General features: G+C 38.3%; 2 protein-coding genes across 3 annotated transcripts; both read left to right on the forward strand.

The window, feature by feature from the left end:
* The first annotated feature begins 224 nt into the window (after nt 1-224).
* LOC123313737 (zinc finger MYM-type protein 1-like) lies at nt 225-5,683 on the forward strand. 2 transcript variants are annotated; one of them, XM_044898727.1, is made up of 5 exons: nt 1,449-1,506; nt 1,667-1,840; nt 1,900-2,065; nt 2,919-3,372; nt 3,899-5,683. In XM_044898727.1, exons 2-5 carry the CDS (start codon nt 1,688-1,690, stop codon nt 5,178-5,180), a joined length of 2,055 nt encoding a protein of 684 aa, XP_044754662.1. In that variant the 5' UTR covers nt 1,449-1,506; nt 1,667-1,687; the 3' UTR covers nt 5,181-5,683. The 2 variants fall into 2 exon arrangements, with proteins under 2 accessions (XP_044754663.1, XP_044754662.1); XM_044898728.1 differs by lacking the exons at nt 1,449-1,506; nt 1,667-1,840; nt 1,900-2,065 and adding an exon at nt 225-703.
* A 1,569-nt stretch (nt 5,684-7,252) lies between these two features.
* On the forward strand, nt 7,253-16,750 carry LOC123313869 (cGMP-specific 3',5'-cyclic phosphodiesterase). Its single transcript, XM_044898950.1, has 10 exons — nt 7,253-7,988; nt 12,299-12,547; nt 13,385-13,528; nt 13,764-14,133; nt 14,421-14,779; nt 15,024-15,347; nt 15,584-15,737; nt 15,869-16,014; nt 16,112-16,337; nt 16,409-16,750. Exons 1-10 carry the CDS (start codon nt 7,419-7,421, stop codon nt 16,534-16,536), a joined length of 2,670 nt encoding a protein of 889 aa, XP_044754885.1. The 5' UTR covers nt 7,253-7,418; the 3' UTR covers nt 16,537-16,750.
* The last annotated feature ends 95 nt before the right edge of the window (nt 16,751-16,845 follow it).

The raw sequence follows: 16,845 nt of genomic DNA on the forward strand, positions 1-16,845 counted from the left end.
TTTCCAGATTTATTTTATCACTTCGCATGCGCATAAAAAAATCAGAAAAAATCTTGAAGGCGATTTAACAAATAAATTTTCTCCAAATTTTCGTATAGGTACTGCAATGAGGATGTCTAAATTGTTATTTTGTTATTGGGTATATTATGGTATGGATAAAACGTTAATGTTCTCGAAACAACGAATTTAAGAAAGGAAGGAATTTTATCGTTAGTTTGTCTATGCATAATGGAGGCTTGGCAACCTCGGCAGAAGAAACGAAAACAAGCGAAGTCGTTGAACGTTGGAGATTGCGCATTTGGATGACGCAACGGACAATGTCCCTGTTCCACAAAGAACGCCGGTCTATGAAACAACCCTTCATTGGCGCAGATGCGCTTCTAGTTTAGTGACAGTGAAAACGACAAATTTTTCGTATCAAACAACACAATGAGTAAACCCTTCGTGACCGACGATATAATCAGTGAAATTAAGAATAATAAGTTTACTTTCCACTTGTTGGAGCCCGATAAACAGTCGGCGATAAGGCAGAACAGAAGCAAACCTGACTTGGACCTACAACACAATGACGGTGGTACCTGGAGAAGATTCAACCCCAAGTGGTATGATGAATTTCCGTGGCTCTGCGGATCCAAGAGTGTGAATAAATTATTTTGTATCGCATGTGTTATATACGGTGGTGATAATTCTTGGGCGTACGATGGTGAGTTGTTCGTTTTTCTTTTCAATTCATTAGGATTCTTAAGAGTTCACGTGTTATGTCAAGATATGGATGCGCATGCGTTGAAACTAGAATACACAGACATGTCATCTTTGTTTATGTTATCCGAAAAATGGCCTTTATAAAAAATAAAACCTGGACACGACCTTTTGTTCGATAAAGATAACCGATGTTGGTTTTACATATACAGCTAAAATATGAAAAAGGTCCTTTTCCTCTTCAAATTAGTGACCGGTTACAATTCGATAAACTTGAAGGAGTTGAATGATTGTGAGAATAATTCTGGAATGAGGATGATACCTTCGCCGGCCTTAGCTATTAGTAAATTCTACAACTCAAGCTTGTAATGTAACTGTTAACCGTTTCTGGGGTTGTGTAGATACCTTCATCGGATAATTACGCCATCTATCACAGTTAGAGTGCACTACATAAATCTAGGTTACTCTTTCAAAGGAAAATTATGTGGATATGACCTAGGCATTGTATAAGAACAATGACCTAGAGATATAACTCATTTAATGATTCCTAAAACCTTTCGAATGGAAAACAGCCACTCGTTTCGATGTATTTTCATTACTTACTTCGATTCTTCCTTGAGGATAAAGAAATCTGCTATTTTCCTAGTATTTCCAAGATTTCCTCGGTAGATGGCGCATCGGTCTCTAGCTACATTCAATTGTTTTTGATCTTTTGATTGCATGATCTTGATCACGCCATTTTCAGACAAATTTTCTATTCATGTGATTTCGGTGTTTTGTGAAATGTAAGACCTTTTGAAGTTGAAGGTAAGAATAATTCAACTAATGCTAGTATAATATACACTACATATTTGTTACCTGTAGAAATTATTGTACTTTCGTTATCTCAGACTTTTTATTTATGACTTCTGCCTCAGTTAAGCTTCAATCTTCTAAATGATGACGAAAAAATGGAAATATATTTCAGAATCAAAATCACTCGAAAAACATGCCTAGCTGCGTTGCGATAAATTGCAGCAACTCATCAGCGAAAGGGTTTGCCATGAAATATTTCCCAAAAGATCCAAAAAGAAGAAAAGAATGGGCTATTAGAACGAAAAGGGCTAATTGGGAGCCTACAGATTATTCTACCCTTTGTGAGGTGAGTATTTATAGTTTCAATTTTAACATTTTTATAAATACGACCTATTATAATTTGAGGTCCATTTTCCCCCTGAAATGTGGGAGAAAGTTCGAGTGGATGGCAAAAAAAAATTGAAGCTCAGTGCTGTCCCAACAATATTTCCCTCCACAAAGCCAAAACGTACAAGAAAGGCACCACTCGAAAGAAAATTTCTTTGTTCGAAGGAGCCAAGTCCTTCACCTAGTAAGTTATTTTACTCTTATTATATTCTTTATTATAATTCAAAATGATTCCAATAATTGACAATGAAATTCATCAATTCAAGTTTTAATAGATCACTCAAGATTTTTTCGACTGAGGTAAGGCTGGAGCTGCCAACAAAATTAGAGGAACCATCAACCAAGTACTTTCAGATTGAGATCTTGTACAGGCACAAAATTCCTACCACCTAGACGTTGTTCTAGTGAAAACACTCTTATAATGATTCGCCAGTACTAATAATGCCTATCAGCAGAACTGCAAACCAAATTGAAGAGATTTCAAATAATACATTTGAAAGAGAGAAAGATATTGAAGCGAGAACTAGAAACTAGAAGCACCAAATTGAACTGTTGTAATAATAACCATGGCTTCAACGAAGATAATAGAAAAAAATTCAAAATTGAGAAATTGTACCAACAATACAATCACAAAAAGATTAAAATTGAAATTTTTTGTGATAACAGTGGATGTTTGGAATCAGTGAAACACAAAGACGACTACAATATTCATTTTTGGCTAGCAACCTACCTACATCATTTATTATCAGATGGCTTATTTTTTTAAATTTTATTGTAATATTCAACATAAATAAAACATCAAATGAAGTACAGTTTTCTTTTTTATAACGCATTTATATATGTGAAAGGTTTTTTCATCTATTTTATATTTGTTTTCGCAAGTCGCAAGAAAACATATTCTTATTTTTGCGTGAACCTCGAAATCTATCTATCACGATTCAACAAATCATTTCATTTCGCAAAGGCTATTCAATTTCCATTGATAACTTGAGGCAATCTTTCAGACAAATCTTTGACAATATTAAAATTTTTTTCAGGCGTTGATTCCATCAAAAAATTCCCAGAGAAGGCCAACAAACATGAGCTATCCAAGGGACATATCAAAAACATGGAATTGTACATTATGGCCGGTAAAAACCGTATAATACGTGAAAGCACTAATGGCAGAGAGTCGGAGAAAGATTCATTCGAAAGAAAAGAAGTTTTATCGAAAATAATTGACGCGTTAATCGTTCTGAACAGATACGGACAAAAGTTGGAATTGTTCAACGAAAATGACAAAAATCCAGTCGGCGAACTTGTGATGAAGAAGTATCTCTGCGATGTTTCAGTCTACAGACGGATCTATTCGGATGTTAACGGCAGGATAGTCAAACTGATGGAATCGCAGTTGTTCAAAGATATCAAGAAGGAAATAAGCCAGACTGAATTCTGTTCCATTCTGGTGGATACTATCCCGAAAATGACTAACGAATACAGCGTTATGGTCAGGTAAGTTAAAACAACGTGGTGGTCTTAAAAGATTGAAATTATATTTTTACGTCGGGTTAGACTGCGCGGGCAATATTGAATATTTTCATTCGCACTCCAAAATTGAACTGTCAACTCAAACTCAAACTCACCTTCAATAACACCTCGTATTAATGAAGGCGCTTATAAACATCCAAATTAAGGATTAGGTTATTTTTCGTTGACTCTGCTGAATAGCACAAAGCGATTTTTGTCGGGGTTTTTATTCAAGTGAGAAAAAACCTGTAGCCCATCTACAGAGTGATTCATTAAGGGTGGCGGGCAAACCTGGTGAACGACAAGAGGTATGAGAAGTGATAGATTGCCCCATCTAGTGAAAAACCACGAGAATATTAGAAATTTATTTTTTCCGTCCGAATTTTCCATTTAAGTCATAGAATATTCGGTTCCTGTAATATGGCCAGTCGCCACCCTTGATGAATCAGCCTGTATGTATCAAGTCCAGTTCCCCGCCGAGTTTTTCACCTTAATTTTCTCTCCCAACCAGGTACGTTCACGGAGGCGTGGTGAAAGAACGCTTCGTTGGTCTCTACAAAATCGTCCAAATTTTCGACCTAGCTCAAATATTCAACACAGTGACAGGCGACGTCCGGAAGGCCGTCTGTCATTCCTATGACGGATCCCACTTGATGAAACCGTTACGACTAGGGATCAAAACTATCATGCCCAAGCTCCTCTTCCTGCCCAATCATTTCCACAGACTCAGCACCCTCGTCCTGCAAAACTTGGAGAGCATCGACGAAATACGTTCGTTTATCAGAAACGTAACCTTCATATGTAACTTCTTCAAGGTGCCGAACAGAGCCCATTATCTGACGATATACGGCCTGAACTTCCCGCTCGAGAGCGAGACTTTATGGAAGTTTCACTCGAAGGCGATACACAGCATCCTCACTCAACAGACGCGCATCCTGAAAATCGTGAACAACATCATTCTGGACCCGTACGTTATCGATTTGGACTCCGTGAATTCCGCCTATATCGTTCAGAAAAACCTCCACTGTCCCCTCTTCATGATGTTCTGCTACTTGTTCAGCAAGATCTTCGCACACATCGACCATCTTTCCAACACCATACAGAAGAAACTCCACGAAGACGTGCCGTTTTGCATACAGGAAGTCGAGCAAACCATCAAGAACATTTCGAACGTGAAAGCTACCGTGTGCATAAATCATTGCTTGGACGAGAACAAGATCCGCTTATCGAAGGAGGATCTATCCTCCGACAAGGTGAAAATCTTCAAGAGCGCAACCGCCGCTGCCATCAACCTCATCGCCAACCAAATCATCGATATCTTCGGCGACATCAAGTATTTGCGATTCGTCGAGTTACTCGACGAGACTAAGTTCACCGGTTACTGGAATAAGTTCCCAAAGGTCTTCTTCTTCGACATCATGGAGTTCTACAAGGGTTTCTTCGATCTTTGCCGGTTAGAAAACGAATTGACGATGATCTACGCGGACCCGTCGAAGAAGTTCAACCCGCGTCAACTGTTCTGTTTCTTGTACGATAACGAACTGACCGAGACTTATAAAGAAACTTTCAAGTTACTCAAATTATACCTAACTTATCCTTTGTCCCCCTTCGAAAACGGATCGAGCTCTAAATGGACTAAGTTGAAAAAATTCCTGAGCTTGCCGCAAAGTTCCGATAAGTCGGCCATGTTGTACGTGGAATCTTACGATCAGAACTCTCCGGAATATGAAGATTTCAAGAAGAGTGTCATTCAGGTCTTGAGCACACCAGTTCCTGAAAATATACTGTGTTGATCACCTTACAACATGAAGGACCAATTGGTCCATGAAGGCTGTAAAATTTTATTTTGTTTTTTAGCTTTTGTATTCTTTACTCGGTTCCAAATCACCGTTGTATATCCATAAAAGATCTATTTTTGATAATTCTTCGATTAGTCTAGTTATTGATAGGAATAAGTAGTTATTTTAGTTTTCAGAATTGTTTTCAATTCGTCACTTTATACATTCAATGATCATTTATATTAAATGATATTTTTATCGATTCATCATCAAATCAGTACTGTACTTGTTGCTAATTTCGTTTATTATTATGTATGCTTTCATACAATGTTGGGATTAATTATTAATATTAAAAACTTATGAATTTATAGACAGAAATAACTGAAGGAACATTTTCTAAGCATGACAAATCTACACCAGGATTTTGTTGATAACTTCAGAACCAAAGTTACTTCTGTTATCTATTTTGATAAGATGTTCAATATTATTGTTGAAAATAAAGCGTATATATTTTTAAATCGTGTTTTCTTCAACCCAAGTGGCAACAAATAGCAAAAATACATTCCGTTCTAACTTTATCACATGCAAATCACAATGAGAGCACAATTATAGATTATATGTAGCAGAGAGGTCTCAAACAAGGAACAGACTCATTTCTGGAAAACACTCATCAATGGTTCATATGGTTCGAACTGTCTCGTGCTCTATCACTGGCGCATATTTAGGATTTATGCAATTATTAATTTGATCGCCAGTATTCGTGCTTTATTCGAACTTTAATCGTATCATTGGTAAAAATAAATCAGTAATACAAAAATGCATCGTGAAAATACTGATTCCAAATATTTACTTCAGTCAAAGAAGAGAGAAGACCAGACGTAGGAAATGCATATTGTCAGTTTGAATGACGAAGCAGTAATAACGAAATTAGGGCAACGTAACAAACGAGACAGCTGTAAAATTATGATTTAGGTTGGTCTACGTCAGTGCGACTTAATTTCGTGAAAGGAAAAATTAATTACAAACCGACATGAGACTGCCATCTTTTATTGCACACCTTTATACGTAAATTTATGAGACACCGAAGCGTGACTGCCAATCGTTCAGATATATTGCCCCTTGGACGTTCATGGGACAATACCATAACTTTGTCATGAATGGATACCAGTATTTCCATGTTTTAATTTGGTTGAGTTAGATTTTTCCAACGAAATCAAGTCGAAAGTTTTCAACGAGGCCAGACATGGTGTATGTGTTTCTATTTGAAGTACTAAAATTGAAAATCACTTTCAGCAAATGAACCTGGTGTAGTCTGCAGGGTTAACATAGTTTCCTTTCCTCACAAACACTTTGAAATAAAGGTTTAATATCAAGTATGGGGCCCCCTCTCTCTCTTACTCTATTGGGCATGAAATTTTGAGGAATGTTTTGGCAGTTCGACAGATATTTATCACTCAAAAGTATAGGCGAGCTCTTATAATGTCTGCGGTGGGTCAGATAAGCGATGTTAAGTGCTGTGACTTGACTAAAATTGTCGTCGACTGCTGCTACAAAGGTTCTACAAACAAATCACGATATCTTAAACCAATCTCGAGTGGCTGGCAGTCCTCCTTTATCACAGAAAGATTCCAGCCAATAAGTGGCGTTTGTGCTCCCTTTCTGATGCAACCTCGGGGTGATATAAATAGGTTCTGTCCTTCCGCATCATATTCTATTACTTTGGAGTAAGTATTATAAGTATAATAAGCTGGCGAGACGTCTGATGTTGGGAAAATAGTCTTCATCAGTACAACACGAGCAAAGTTTATTGGGGAATGTGAAGACAGAATCTGTCCCGGTTACTTAATTGCAGCCTGAGTAGCATTTTCGAAATATTCAAACAATAACTGGCTGTTTCCATTTGAGCATCCTGTTGTACACCTACATGACCTTTGGAAAACTTGTGTATGTAAAGGGTCAATCGGAATCCCTTCGATCATGATCATGTTACCCGACTCCTGGCAGCTAACCTTGCCATCAGCGAAATTGATCGCAGACTCCGTGACATTCCGAAAACAAACACCGGCGGAAAACAATCGAGAAGAGTGTAGCGTACGGATCTTCCTCCACTGACCTGACCGAATGCGCGAGCACCAGGAAATCAATAAGATCCTCGTCGAGTCTGGGGGCATGGTGCATGTGCCACCAGTCGGCATGAAGCGGTACAGCGACCCGCTGTCGTTTCGGTCGCCGTGACGAACATGTGGAACAACGATGACCACTTCCGTCGCAGAGGATGACCTCGAGTCCACCGGCGCATTCTTGGAGGCGAACCCCAACCTGGTGGAGCGCTGGCTGAGGCACCATGCGTCTCCCGAGCTGCGCCAGAGGGTCCACCAGGCCCTGCAGAACTCTCCCAAGAACTCCACCATGACCCCGGACCTGTTCCAGTTGTGGCTGGCCGCCTCGCCATCCAGAAACGAACACAATCCTTCGCAAAATGTCCGTCCTAACAAAGATTTCGATTCGATGGAGGAATCTGAGCTCTTCATGGAACTGATAAGAGATGTGGCCAATGAGCTGGATATCGATGTACTTTGTCACAAGATACTGAAGAATGTGAATATTTTGACGCACGCCGATAGGGGATCTTTGTTTTTAGCTAGGGGGGTAGGTAGCGATAAGTATTTGGTAGCTAAGTTGTTCGATGTTAGACATGATACGACGCTGGAAGAGGCTATCAAGATGGCAAGGGCTGAGGAGATAAGGATACCTTTCGGAGTTGGTATTGCTGGAAGCGTGGCCCAGAGCAAGACGCTCATCAACATCAAGGACGCTTACAACGTGAGTAGACCGAAACACTACACCTTTCATTCATCATATTATTCTTGAGAGTAAAAAACACTAGAATGTCCTCTTCCTCACCCTACAATACAGAATCTTTTTCACGAAGAATCTCTTATAGATGTTCCTACAGCATTTTTGACATTGTTTCAAGTACCCTTTGAAATATTGAATCAACACCTCTTAAATTATCATCAAAAGAATATGAAATCGACTGATCAATAATCAAGTTTTGATGAAAAGGAAGATAAAAGTTTGTTTTTTTAAATTCGAAGATTTTGTATAGAAAACAGTAAATTGATGTAGGTTTTATGTCGAAACCAACAATAAAATAGATGAATAACACACACTTTTCATTTTCCTTACACTTCCCCACACAGATATGTTGTTTTTTTACCAATATGAGTTGCGGGAATCTAAAGAACTCAGGAAAATTAGTTAAGATGAAGCCATACGATGAAAGAATCGCACACTAATAGTTTTAAGCATTTGGTTCGATAATTTTCATGTATTTTTCCACAATCTGCAATCTACCATTGATTCTGAAGGTGCAAGAGGGTGTAGCATTTGATGTATGTGCCAAATTTCACCCAAGTGTTTCACCAAAAGCATCAAATTAAAATTATTAACGTTTTTATTTCACTAATTTTTCGTAATCAAGATATCTCAGAAATTAAGGGCAAAACTTCAAAGTTCTGGAGTTCGAAAGAATACTTACTATAGGTAAACCTAAAAGTCTTTCAATTTCTACGTGGACATACTCAAAATAATTAAATCAGCAGAAAACATTCAGTATGACAATTTTTGACCCTCAAATCAATCGACTGAAGATGAGAAAGGAAAATCTTTGTAGGGTGAAATCGACGTTATCAAAAAATCTGGTGGTGAGAATTTCTAGTAGTTTTCGAGCAAAAATTCAGGAATAATTGGTAGGACATTAAAAATCAGATTCTTAGCTATAAGTGAGCGCATACAAATTTTTTGTATACATGAGTTGACAACTTAAAAATTCCTTGATGTTTGTACACTGCGTGAGAGAAGAACAAAACTGTCAAAGAGCCTTTTATATCTATTCATAGTGCAAGTAGTAACTTCAAATTCAGAACGCCAATCTTCAAAATTCCGTCTACTTCAGATAGGCATATTCTTTTTGACGTCGTGTTATATAGGAGACGATGATAATTTGGAATATGAAGGAAATAAAAAGCTGAAAAATGAAACATTTTTCCTGATCCTGAAGTATACTCGTATTGAGATTCAGCACTTCAGATCCTATTTGGTCCATATAAGGGGATGAGCCTAATGTGGCATTAATGTATTCACAGAACATTTGAGCGAGCAGTACAATTACCAAGCAGGGTAGAATATAGACCGGAATTAGGGACAGTTAGTTAGTATTGATCCTGCTGGGGATTTTCATAATGTGCATGAGAAACGGGGGATGTTTTGAGAAGCAAGAATGGATTACGGAATCAAATTTCACCAAACATTACCTTCAATCCTAATGATTCAGAAAAAACACAACTAGGTAGAAGAAAAGGATTGTAGGATATATGAATTATATTTAGATTGAAATGATCGAATTCCCTATTAACAAACCTTACTAGGTGAAGGCTAGAGAAATGGAATTCCCATCAAAACGCATAAAAAATGGATGGAGACGAATGGTTCCATATATTTAGTATGGACTAAAAACAACGATCCTGTCGTCAATCAATGACGTCATTTATTGTTCCTCGTTCTTAATAAGAAAAGTTAACATCCTTGCAGGGAAATCAATAGCGTTCTGAGATTAATTCAGAACACGTTTCGAAATTAGCGTTTCTGCAACTCTACACAACAAAAATGTCATTATTTATAGTGCTCATTATCGTAGCAATGATATAACAATAAATAATATATGATGGTATGCTAATTGTGTGAGGAATTGTCGTGTTACTGATAGAAACAACTGGCATAGTGATGATGTGTCACTTTCCTAGTTTTCCCATCTGTTGAGACTAGATTTTCTTATTACTGTGAAATAAAAAGACTGGAATTTTTACACTTCTCTTCATTATTTCATGAAACTTTTGCCAGTTTCCACATACATAGTTTATTCCTCAATTAGGTACTCAAAATTAGGCTTCTCCTGAACCAAGTACAGATATAGGCACGAAGGTGTGAATGTTCACCTCGATAGATTCAAAATTGGGAACTGTAGAGTACCCATATTGATTTTTTCGAAAAATCGGAATAACTCATAAACCGTTGTCAATCAATAGGCTGCTTAAGATCACAACAAAGTGTTACACACACAGAAATTCTCTTGAATCCTCCAGATTTATTTTCAAAATTCAAGGGGAAGTGTAACAGCTAAAGCTCCCAACTCCACATCAGTGAGCTTCGTCATTTTTCACACACTTGATATCAACTTTTTTTCAAGTAGATGTAACTAGACGCACGCTCCTACAAATCTAAACATTTTGTTTCCCCCTGGTCGACACGCAATTTTACGTCAAGCTGAGCCTATTTGTGCTCTGTATAGGAAAAGCCTGGCGTAGGCGATACAAATAGGAGCTTTTGTATCGGAATTTTATTGTAAACACAACGCAATCGCTATAATCGACATGCTAGGAATATGTACCTATATCCCTCTTTTATAGTGTGATATGAGGTCGATGTCCAACGCTAATGGAATTAATTTTGGTGGCTTATGGAAAGCCATCAATTGCACGAGTTAGGGGATATTTTTTCAGGTTGTTTATACAGGGCGAATCTTCGACTTAAAGATAAAGAAAAAACACTATTGGAAATGAGCCATATATAGGGCATACCTATGATTCATTAATTAGAAGCAATTGATCATGCAGATATGGAACGTAGAATGAAAAACTATTTATACAGGATGTTTCTCTTGAGTTCGAATCAAGTTATAGCCTCATTCAGTCCAGTCGTGATTTTTTTCTCAGTTGAATCGATGAATTATTTCAGAAGTTATAGTAAAACGAATATATGAAGAATTTCTGATACCCTGTCTCTCCGTAGAAATATGTACATTAATTACTAGAGCTGTTAGTATGATTTACACCCAATGAAGCACACTTTTACTTTCTATACATTGAAGCGCATGCCTCAGCTTAGGCCTTTTAATTTAACACCGTATTGCGGATATAACATTCGATTTCCATTAGGTAAACTACGGTGAATTTTCCAATTTAATTTAATTTTACTTTGATGTTGGGAGTGAGTTTCTCAACTCCATTTCAATTATATGGAGAGACGGTGAGGGGCCATCCATTTCATTTTTAGCGTCATTTAATCATTGAGTACCTCTCTTCGTAGTGTAGGTAATTCGGAAATCGATTAAATTTGGGTCGTCGCTTATGTGTGCAGCAACTGAGTAACCGTTTGTTGATTTGCAGGTCGAATTTCATCTCAAAATAGGTTCCTATACGATTCAAAGCTGATGTATGTTGAAAAACCTGAGTCATTTTGCAGATATTCGAAATGGGGATATCTCACGATGATTCTAGGAGCAGAAACCAAGCCAATTTTCCAATGATCCAAGCTCATGAAAGTCATAAACCCTTTCATTGACTATTCTCCACTCCAATTTTGTTTGAAATGAAGGATTGTTTTTCGCAAAAAAATTCTGTTTGAATGCTTTAATCGAATAACGACCGTATCAGTGGTGTCGATGATGAAAATTCGCATTATTGCTTGAAATTTGAAATTCAAATTCTTGACCAGTATCATTCATCACTGAGCCATGTTTAGCATAGTAATTGTTCATTACTACCATGTTATTCACTACCTACATCGTGGTTTTTCATTCAGTAAGCTGTATGCGATACATTTCTAGGTCGAAGCTTCATTGTTGAAAATATTTCGAGGATTTTACTCCAAATTCGATTTATACAATTATTCGTAAAAAAAATTACAAGTATCTTGGATTTACGTAGTAGTATAATTTTCTAACTTGACGTAGAAAACTCTGATTTGTTCTTATTCGTAATTAACGGAATTTTCTTCGAAACAACACACTGATCTGAAAATTCACAAGATTCAGCAACTGTTCAGATACCAACTGCATAACAAGTGTCACCTGAATGCAGCACAGACATTGTTGTACTGTAACTGCAAGTATTGATAATAATGCGTTTGAAAAATGCTGTATTTGATGAACAGTTACTGTACAGTTTCTGTATTGATAATTCTGCATTTTGAAAATGCAGTATTTAATGTACGATTTCTGTGTTTGGATTTCAGTGTTTGCTGGATTTTTCTCCATTTCTTTTCAAATTCGAATAACTTCTTTCATTTTTCAGGATAACCGTTTCAACAGCGAAATAGACATGCGTACTGGCTACAAAACGAACTCGATCCTCTGCATGCCCATTTGCAATTATGATGGTGACGTTATAGGGGTGGCTCAAATAATAAACAAAACGAACGATTGCCAAGAGTTTACCAAGCATGATGTGGAGGTTTTCCAAAGATATTTAACTTTTTGTGGCATAGGATTGCAGAATGCTCAGCTTTTCGAAGTGTCCGTGCTGGAGTATAAGCGAAATCAGGTAACATAGCAGCTTGCAGGTCCAACTGATAATAAGTCCCAAACCATCTAAACATTTTCGATGGTCCGTTTTTTTATGGTCAGAACGCATTCATTTCAGAACAAATTGAATGATAGTATTGAACGGAGTATTCTTCATTAAAATCAGCTGCGACAATGAGATATTAATTGATTGCCGTCTTTATCGATTTCACTAAAAAAAAAAAATTAAGCTCTTCAGATTGGGTTTTTTTCATTCCGTTGTGAAATAAATTGAAATGTCAGCTCTGAAATTCTTGGCCCACCTACGTGATCCTTTCACATTTCTCTCTCAGTTCCCCACATGCTTTACGCCTCGGAGAATTCTATAGATAGGTAACTCCAGTGAAAGCCGCATGGGAAAAATCCCGAAAGTATGTTTTCAGCGCTCTTTCATCGTTTTCACCGGTAGATAGAACCGGGCGAACACTTTGCACTCGCCTCCTTTTATATTCTATCAGGAGAAAATAAACTCCAGGTTTCTCTCTGGGAAAAACAGGAAATGCGTCGACAACTTCATTTAAAACGGTTGAAAGGTCCCATCAGCTCTTGCGATGCGAGCGAACAGCTCTTAAGTGTCTGAAATGTTTTTCGAAGCTTCGGAGGATCAGGGGGATTTCCCACGCGATTTATTGGATTAAGAATATACAGGGTGTTTCATAAGTGCTGCGAACGAAATCAGGATGTTGTTCTCCGACTTATTTGGACTCCTTTAGACCTTTAACCGGAAAGATACAGGACATACTCATGAAAAAAGTTCATTTTATACCGAACGTATTGTTTTCAAACTAAAACCATGCTCGTATTCTCCTTGTTTCAGATACTACTGAATCTTGCTAGAAGTATTTTCGAAGAGCAGAACAATCTGGAATGTCTAGTCACAAAAATTATGAAGCAGGCGCAGGATCTTTTGAACTGTGAAAAATGTGCTGTCTATTTGATGGATTTGGATCTAGGGGAAGCGGTAAGTGCATCCACACCTTCTGCAGTCTTGACGACATAGGCGAATGAAAATTCGTGATGCTTTTCATGCAAAAAAATGAGTTCTTTCAAAAATAACTGCTGCAAAAAGATTAAAAATTGTGTTTGGTCTGAAGGTTTCGAAATAAAGAAGAAAAAACATTTTCTCCCATTGCAAAATCATTTCACCAGGAACTACTCGACGAAATTTCTTAATTCTCAACTTCTCCAATTGCCAGAGTCATCTAGAACGAATCCTGGAACGTCCTGGAAGGGTGATAGAACGCCAAGGGCCCCTGAACAGAGTAGAAAGCGGAGCTATAACCGCGGAAGACATGAGGGAGTTCGGCCTCAAGAAACCATGTTCTTTCACCACCGTATTCGAGCTGCGAGACGGTGGTAACAACACCCTCGTCTCAAGGCCATCATCCTACGATCTGAAGACATCGACGTTGGCCCAAATTGCTGGTTACGCGGCTACGACCGGACAGATCCTGAACATAGGAGACGTGGGGGCCTGGCTTAACATGCAACACACCGACGGCGATGCTGAATCGGCCAGGACGATCCTGTGCATGCCCATCATCAACGGACAAAAAAGACTGATAGGTAAATTAATTCATTCAACTTTACACCATTCTACTGCCCTTGATGGGTTTATAACACATTGGGGCGTATGTGTCCCACGTCGGGACACATATGTCCCACATTGAAAATCACAGTGGGACGTATGTGTCCCGAATTGGGACGTATATGTCCCACGTTGGGACGTATATGTCCCACGTTGGGACGTATGTGTCCCATGGTGGGATTGAGCTATTCCACGTTGGGACACATATGTCCCACATTGGCAAATTGAAGTTTAGCTATTTATCCCTCATTCGATTGATTTCCAGGTGTCGCTCAGCTGATCAACAAGAATAATGGGGCGGTCTTCACCGAGTGCGATGTGTCCCTATTCGAGGCATTCGCGATATTCTGCGGTCTCGGCATCCACAACACCCAGATGTATGAGAACGCTTGCAAGTTGATGGCCAAACAGAAAGTGGCGCTGGAGTGTCTTTCGTATCACGCGACCGCTGGAAACGATGATACGGAAAAACTGGCAAAGGTGGAAATCCCATCGGCGGAAAAGTTCAATTTGTACAGTTTCACGTTCATCGATTTCGATCTGTCTGACGAGGATACCTGTAAGGCTACCATAAGGATGTTTCTGGAGTGTGACCTTGTTCAGCAGTTTCTTATACCATACGATGTAAGTGACCAGGTTTACCTTCTTGTTTATATGTGCGGCAGAGTCTATTGATGACTTCCAAAGGTCATTGCTCGGGCTGTGGTGGGGGTAGGTAAGTACGGAAGGGCTATTTGTGTTCCTTAGGGTCTGTAGTTTTCAGTCTGCACCATGATTTGTACCGCAATGCATTTGGGCTTTGCCGTACGTACGATTTACGAAAGCAATGTTAGGAATTTTCCTAAAGCTTGATTTTGAAAATTTACAGGTCCTATGCCGATGGGTGCTGAGTGTGAAGAAGAATTATAGACCAGTGAAGTACCACAATTGGAGGCATGCTCTGAATGTAACGCAGACCATGTTCGCCATGTTCAAAACGGGCAAAATGGAGAGGTTCATGACAGATTTGGAGATACTTGGTCTTCTGGTTGCATGCCTTTGTCACGATCTGGATCACAGGGGGACAAATAACGCCTTTCAAACAAAAACTGAGTCGCCTCTGGCCATTCTATATTCTACCAGTACCATGGAGCATCATCATTTCGATCAGTGCGTCATGATCCTGAATACCGACAGCAATAATATATTCCAAGTAGGTGGGTTTTTCTCTTTTTGTGTAGAATTAGATCACGCAGATTTTCGGCTAGAATTAATTCGAAAATTTCATTTCTTCACGAAGCATGACTTCTTATGTGCTCGAAATCAGATTGTTTGCATTTCAAGCATTATCTATGTTTTAAGAAATTGCAAGTGATGAAAGTGCTCATGATGGAGCCCAAATTAAAGACGCTCTTGTTGGTGTGAACGTATAAATTTAAATGATTACAGGCATTATCACCTTACGACTACCGAAAAGTGATGAAGTTGGTAGAAACTGCAATTTTATCGACTGATTTAGCAATGTACTTCAAAAAAAGGAATAAATTTTTAGAACTAATAGAAAACGGGGAATTTGACTGGCAAAGCGACGATAAAAAAGAACGTAAGTATATCTGTGTTATATGAAAAAGAGTGTAGAAATGGTTTCAGCTATTTTCATTGACCACACATTCACTTTATCTTTTTCTGAACTGAAGAGTGGACGAAACCAACCAAGTTCTGTTCTCTTTCCAGTTCTATCGGGTATGATGATGACAGCATGCGATGTTAGTGCTATAGCAAAACCTTGGGAAGTTCAGCATAGGGTGGCCAAATTGGTGGCTGATGAGTTTTTTGACCAAGGGGACTTGGAGAAGATGCAACTGAAAGAACAGCCTATCGTGAGTATCTTTTTACCCTAATTGAAGAGCACAAAAAACACTTGAAGAGATTCCTAAAATGCACAACACCAACAGATTGTTCCTAATATTTCTGCAGGCAATGATGGATAGAGAAAGAAAAGATGAGTTACCCCAGATGCAAGTTGGTTTCATAGACGTCATTTGCCTTCCATTGTATAAAGTTTTGTCCGACACATTTCCTTGGGTGCAGCCCTTGTATCAAGGAACGTTAGAAAACCGAAGGAATTGGCAGGACCTGGCAGAGAAAGTCGAAATGGGTCTAACCTGGATCGATCATGACACAATCAATGAAGCGTTCAAAGGTACTATTCATTCATAATAAGAGCAATATACAGGGTTCTCCACATTTTTGAGTTCTCGTGATTTCTTGCAGATGCCGAAGAGACAAAAGACATTGAATTCACGGTCCAAACATTCAATACTGTCGCCAGCAACCAGGGAAGTCAATATGTCGAGTCGAAAATGAAGAGGAACAAAACGAAATTCTGTTGTGTATTGTGACAAAGCCACTCCCACGAGCAATTTCTTCAGACATCTTGAAAACATACTCTTTACAAGTTCTATACCTACTCAGTTATAAATTCTACCTACTCTATTAGATTTCCTTTATTTTTATAGAAGGATCAGCAATCTAATACTTACAATTGTGATCTCTAAATAAGACATCTAACATATTTTAAGACGTGTAAATAATAAAGAATTTGTTATCCAAAAATAGTTTCATGGCTTTATACCGCCTAATCCCTGTTTTATTTCAGTGAAATATAACATTAAAATAGTCATATTTCAATATAGGTACTCTTTCTATAT

This window comes from Coccinella septempunctata, chromosome 5, assembly GCF_907165205.1.
Source record: "Coccinella septempunctata chromosome 5, icCocSept1.1, whole genome shotgun sequence".
NCBI classification, from domain to species: Eukaryota; Metazoa; Arthropoda; class Insecta; order Coleoptera; family Coccinellidae; genus Coccinella; species Coccinella septempunctata.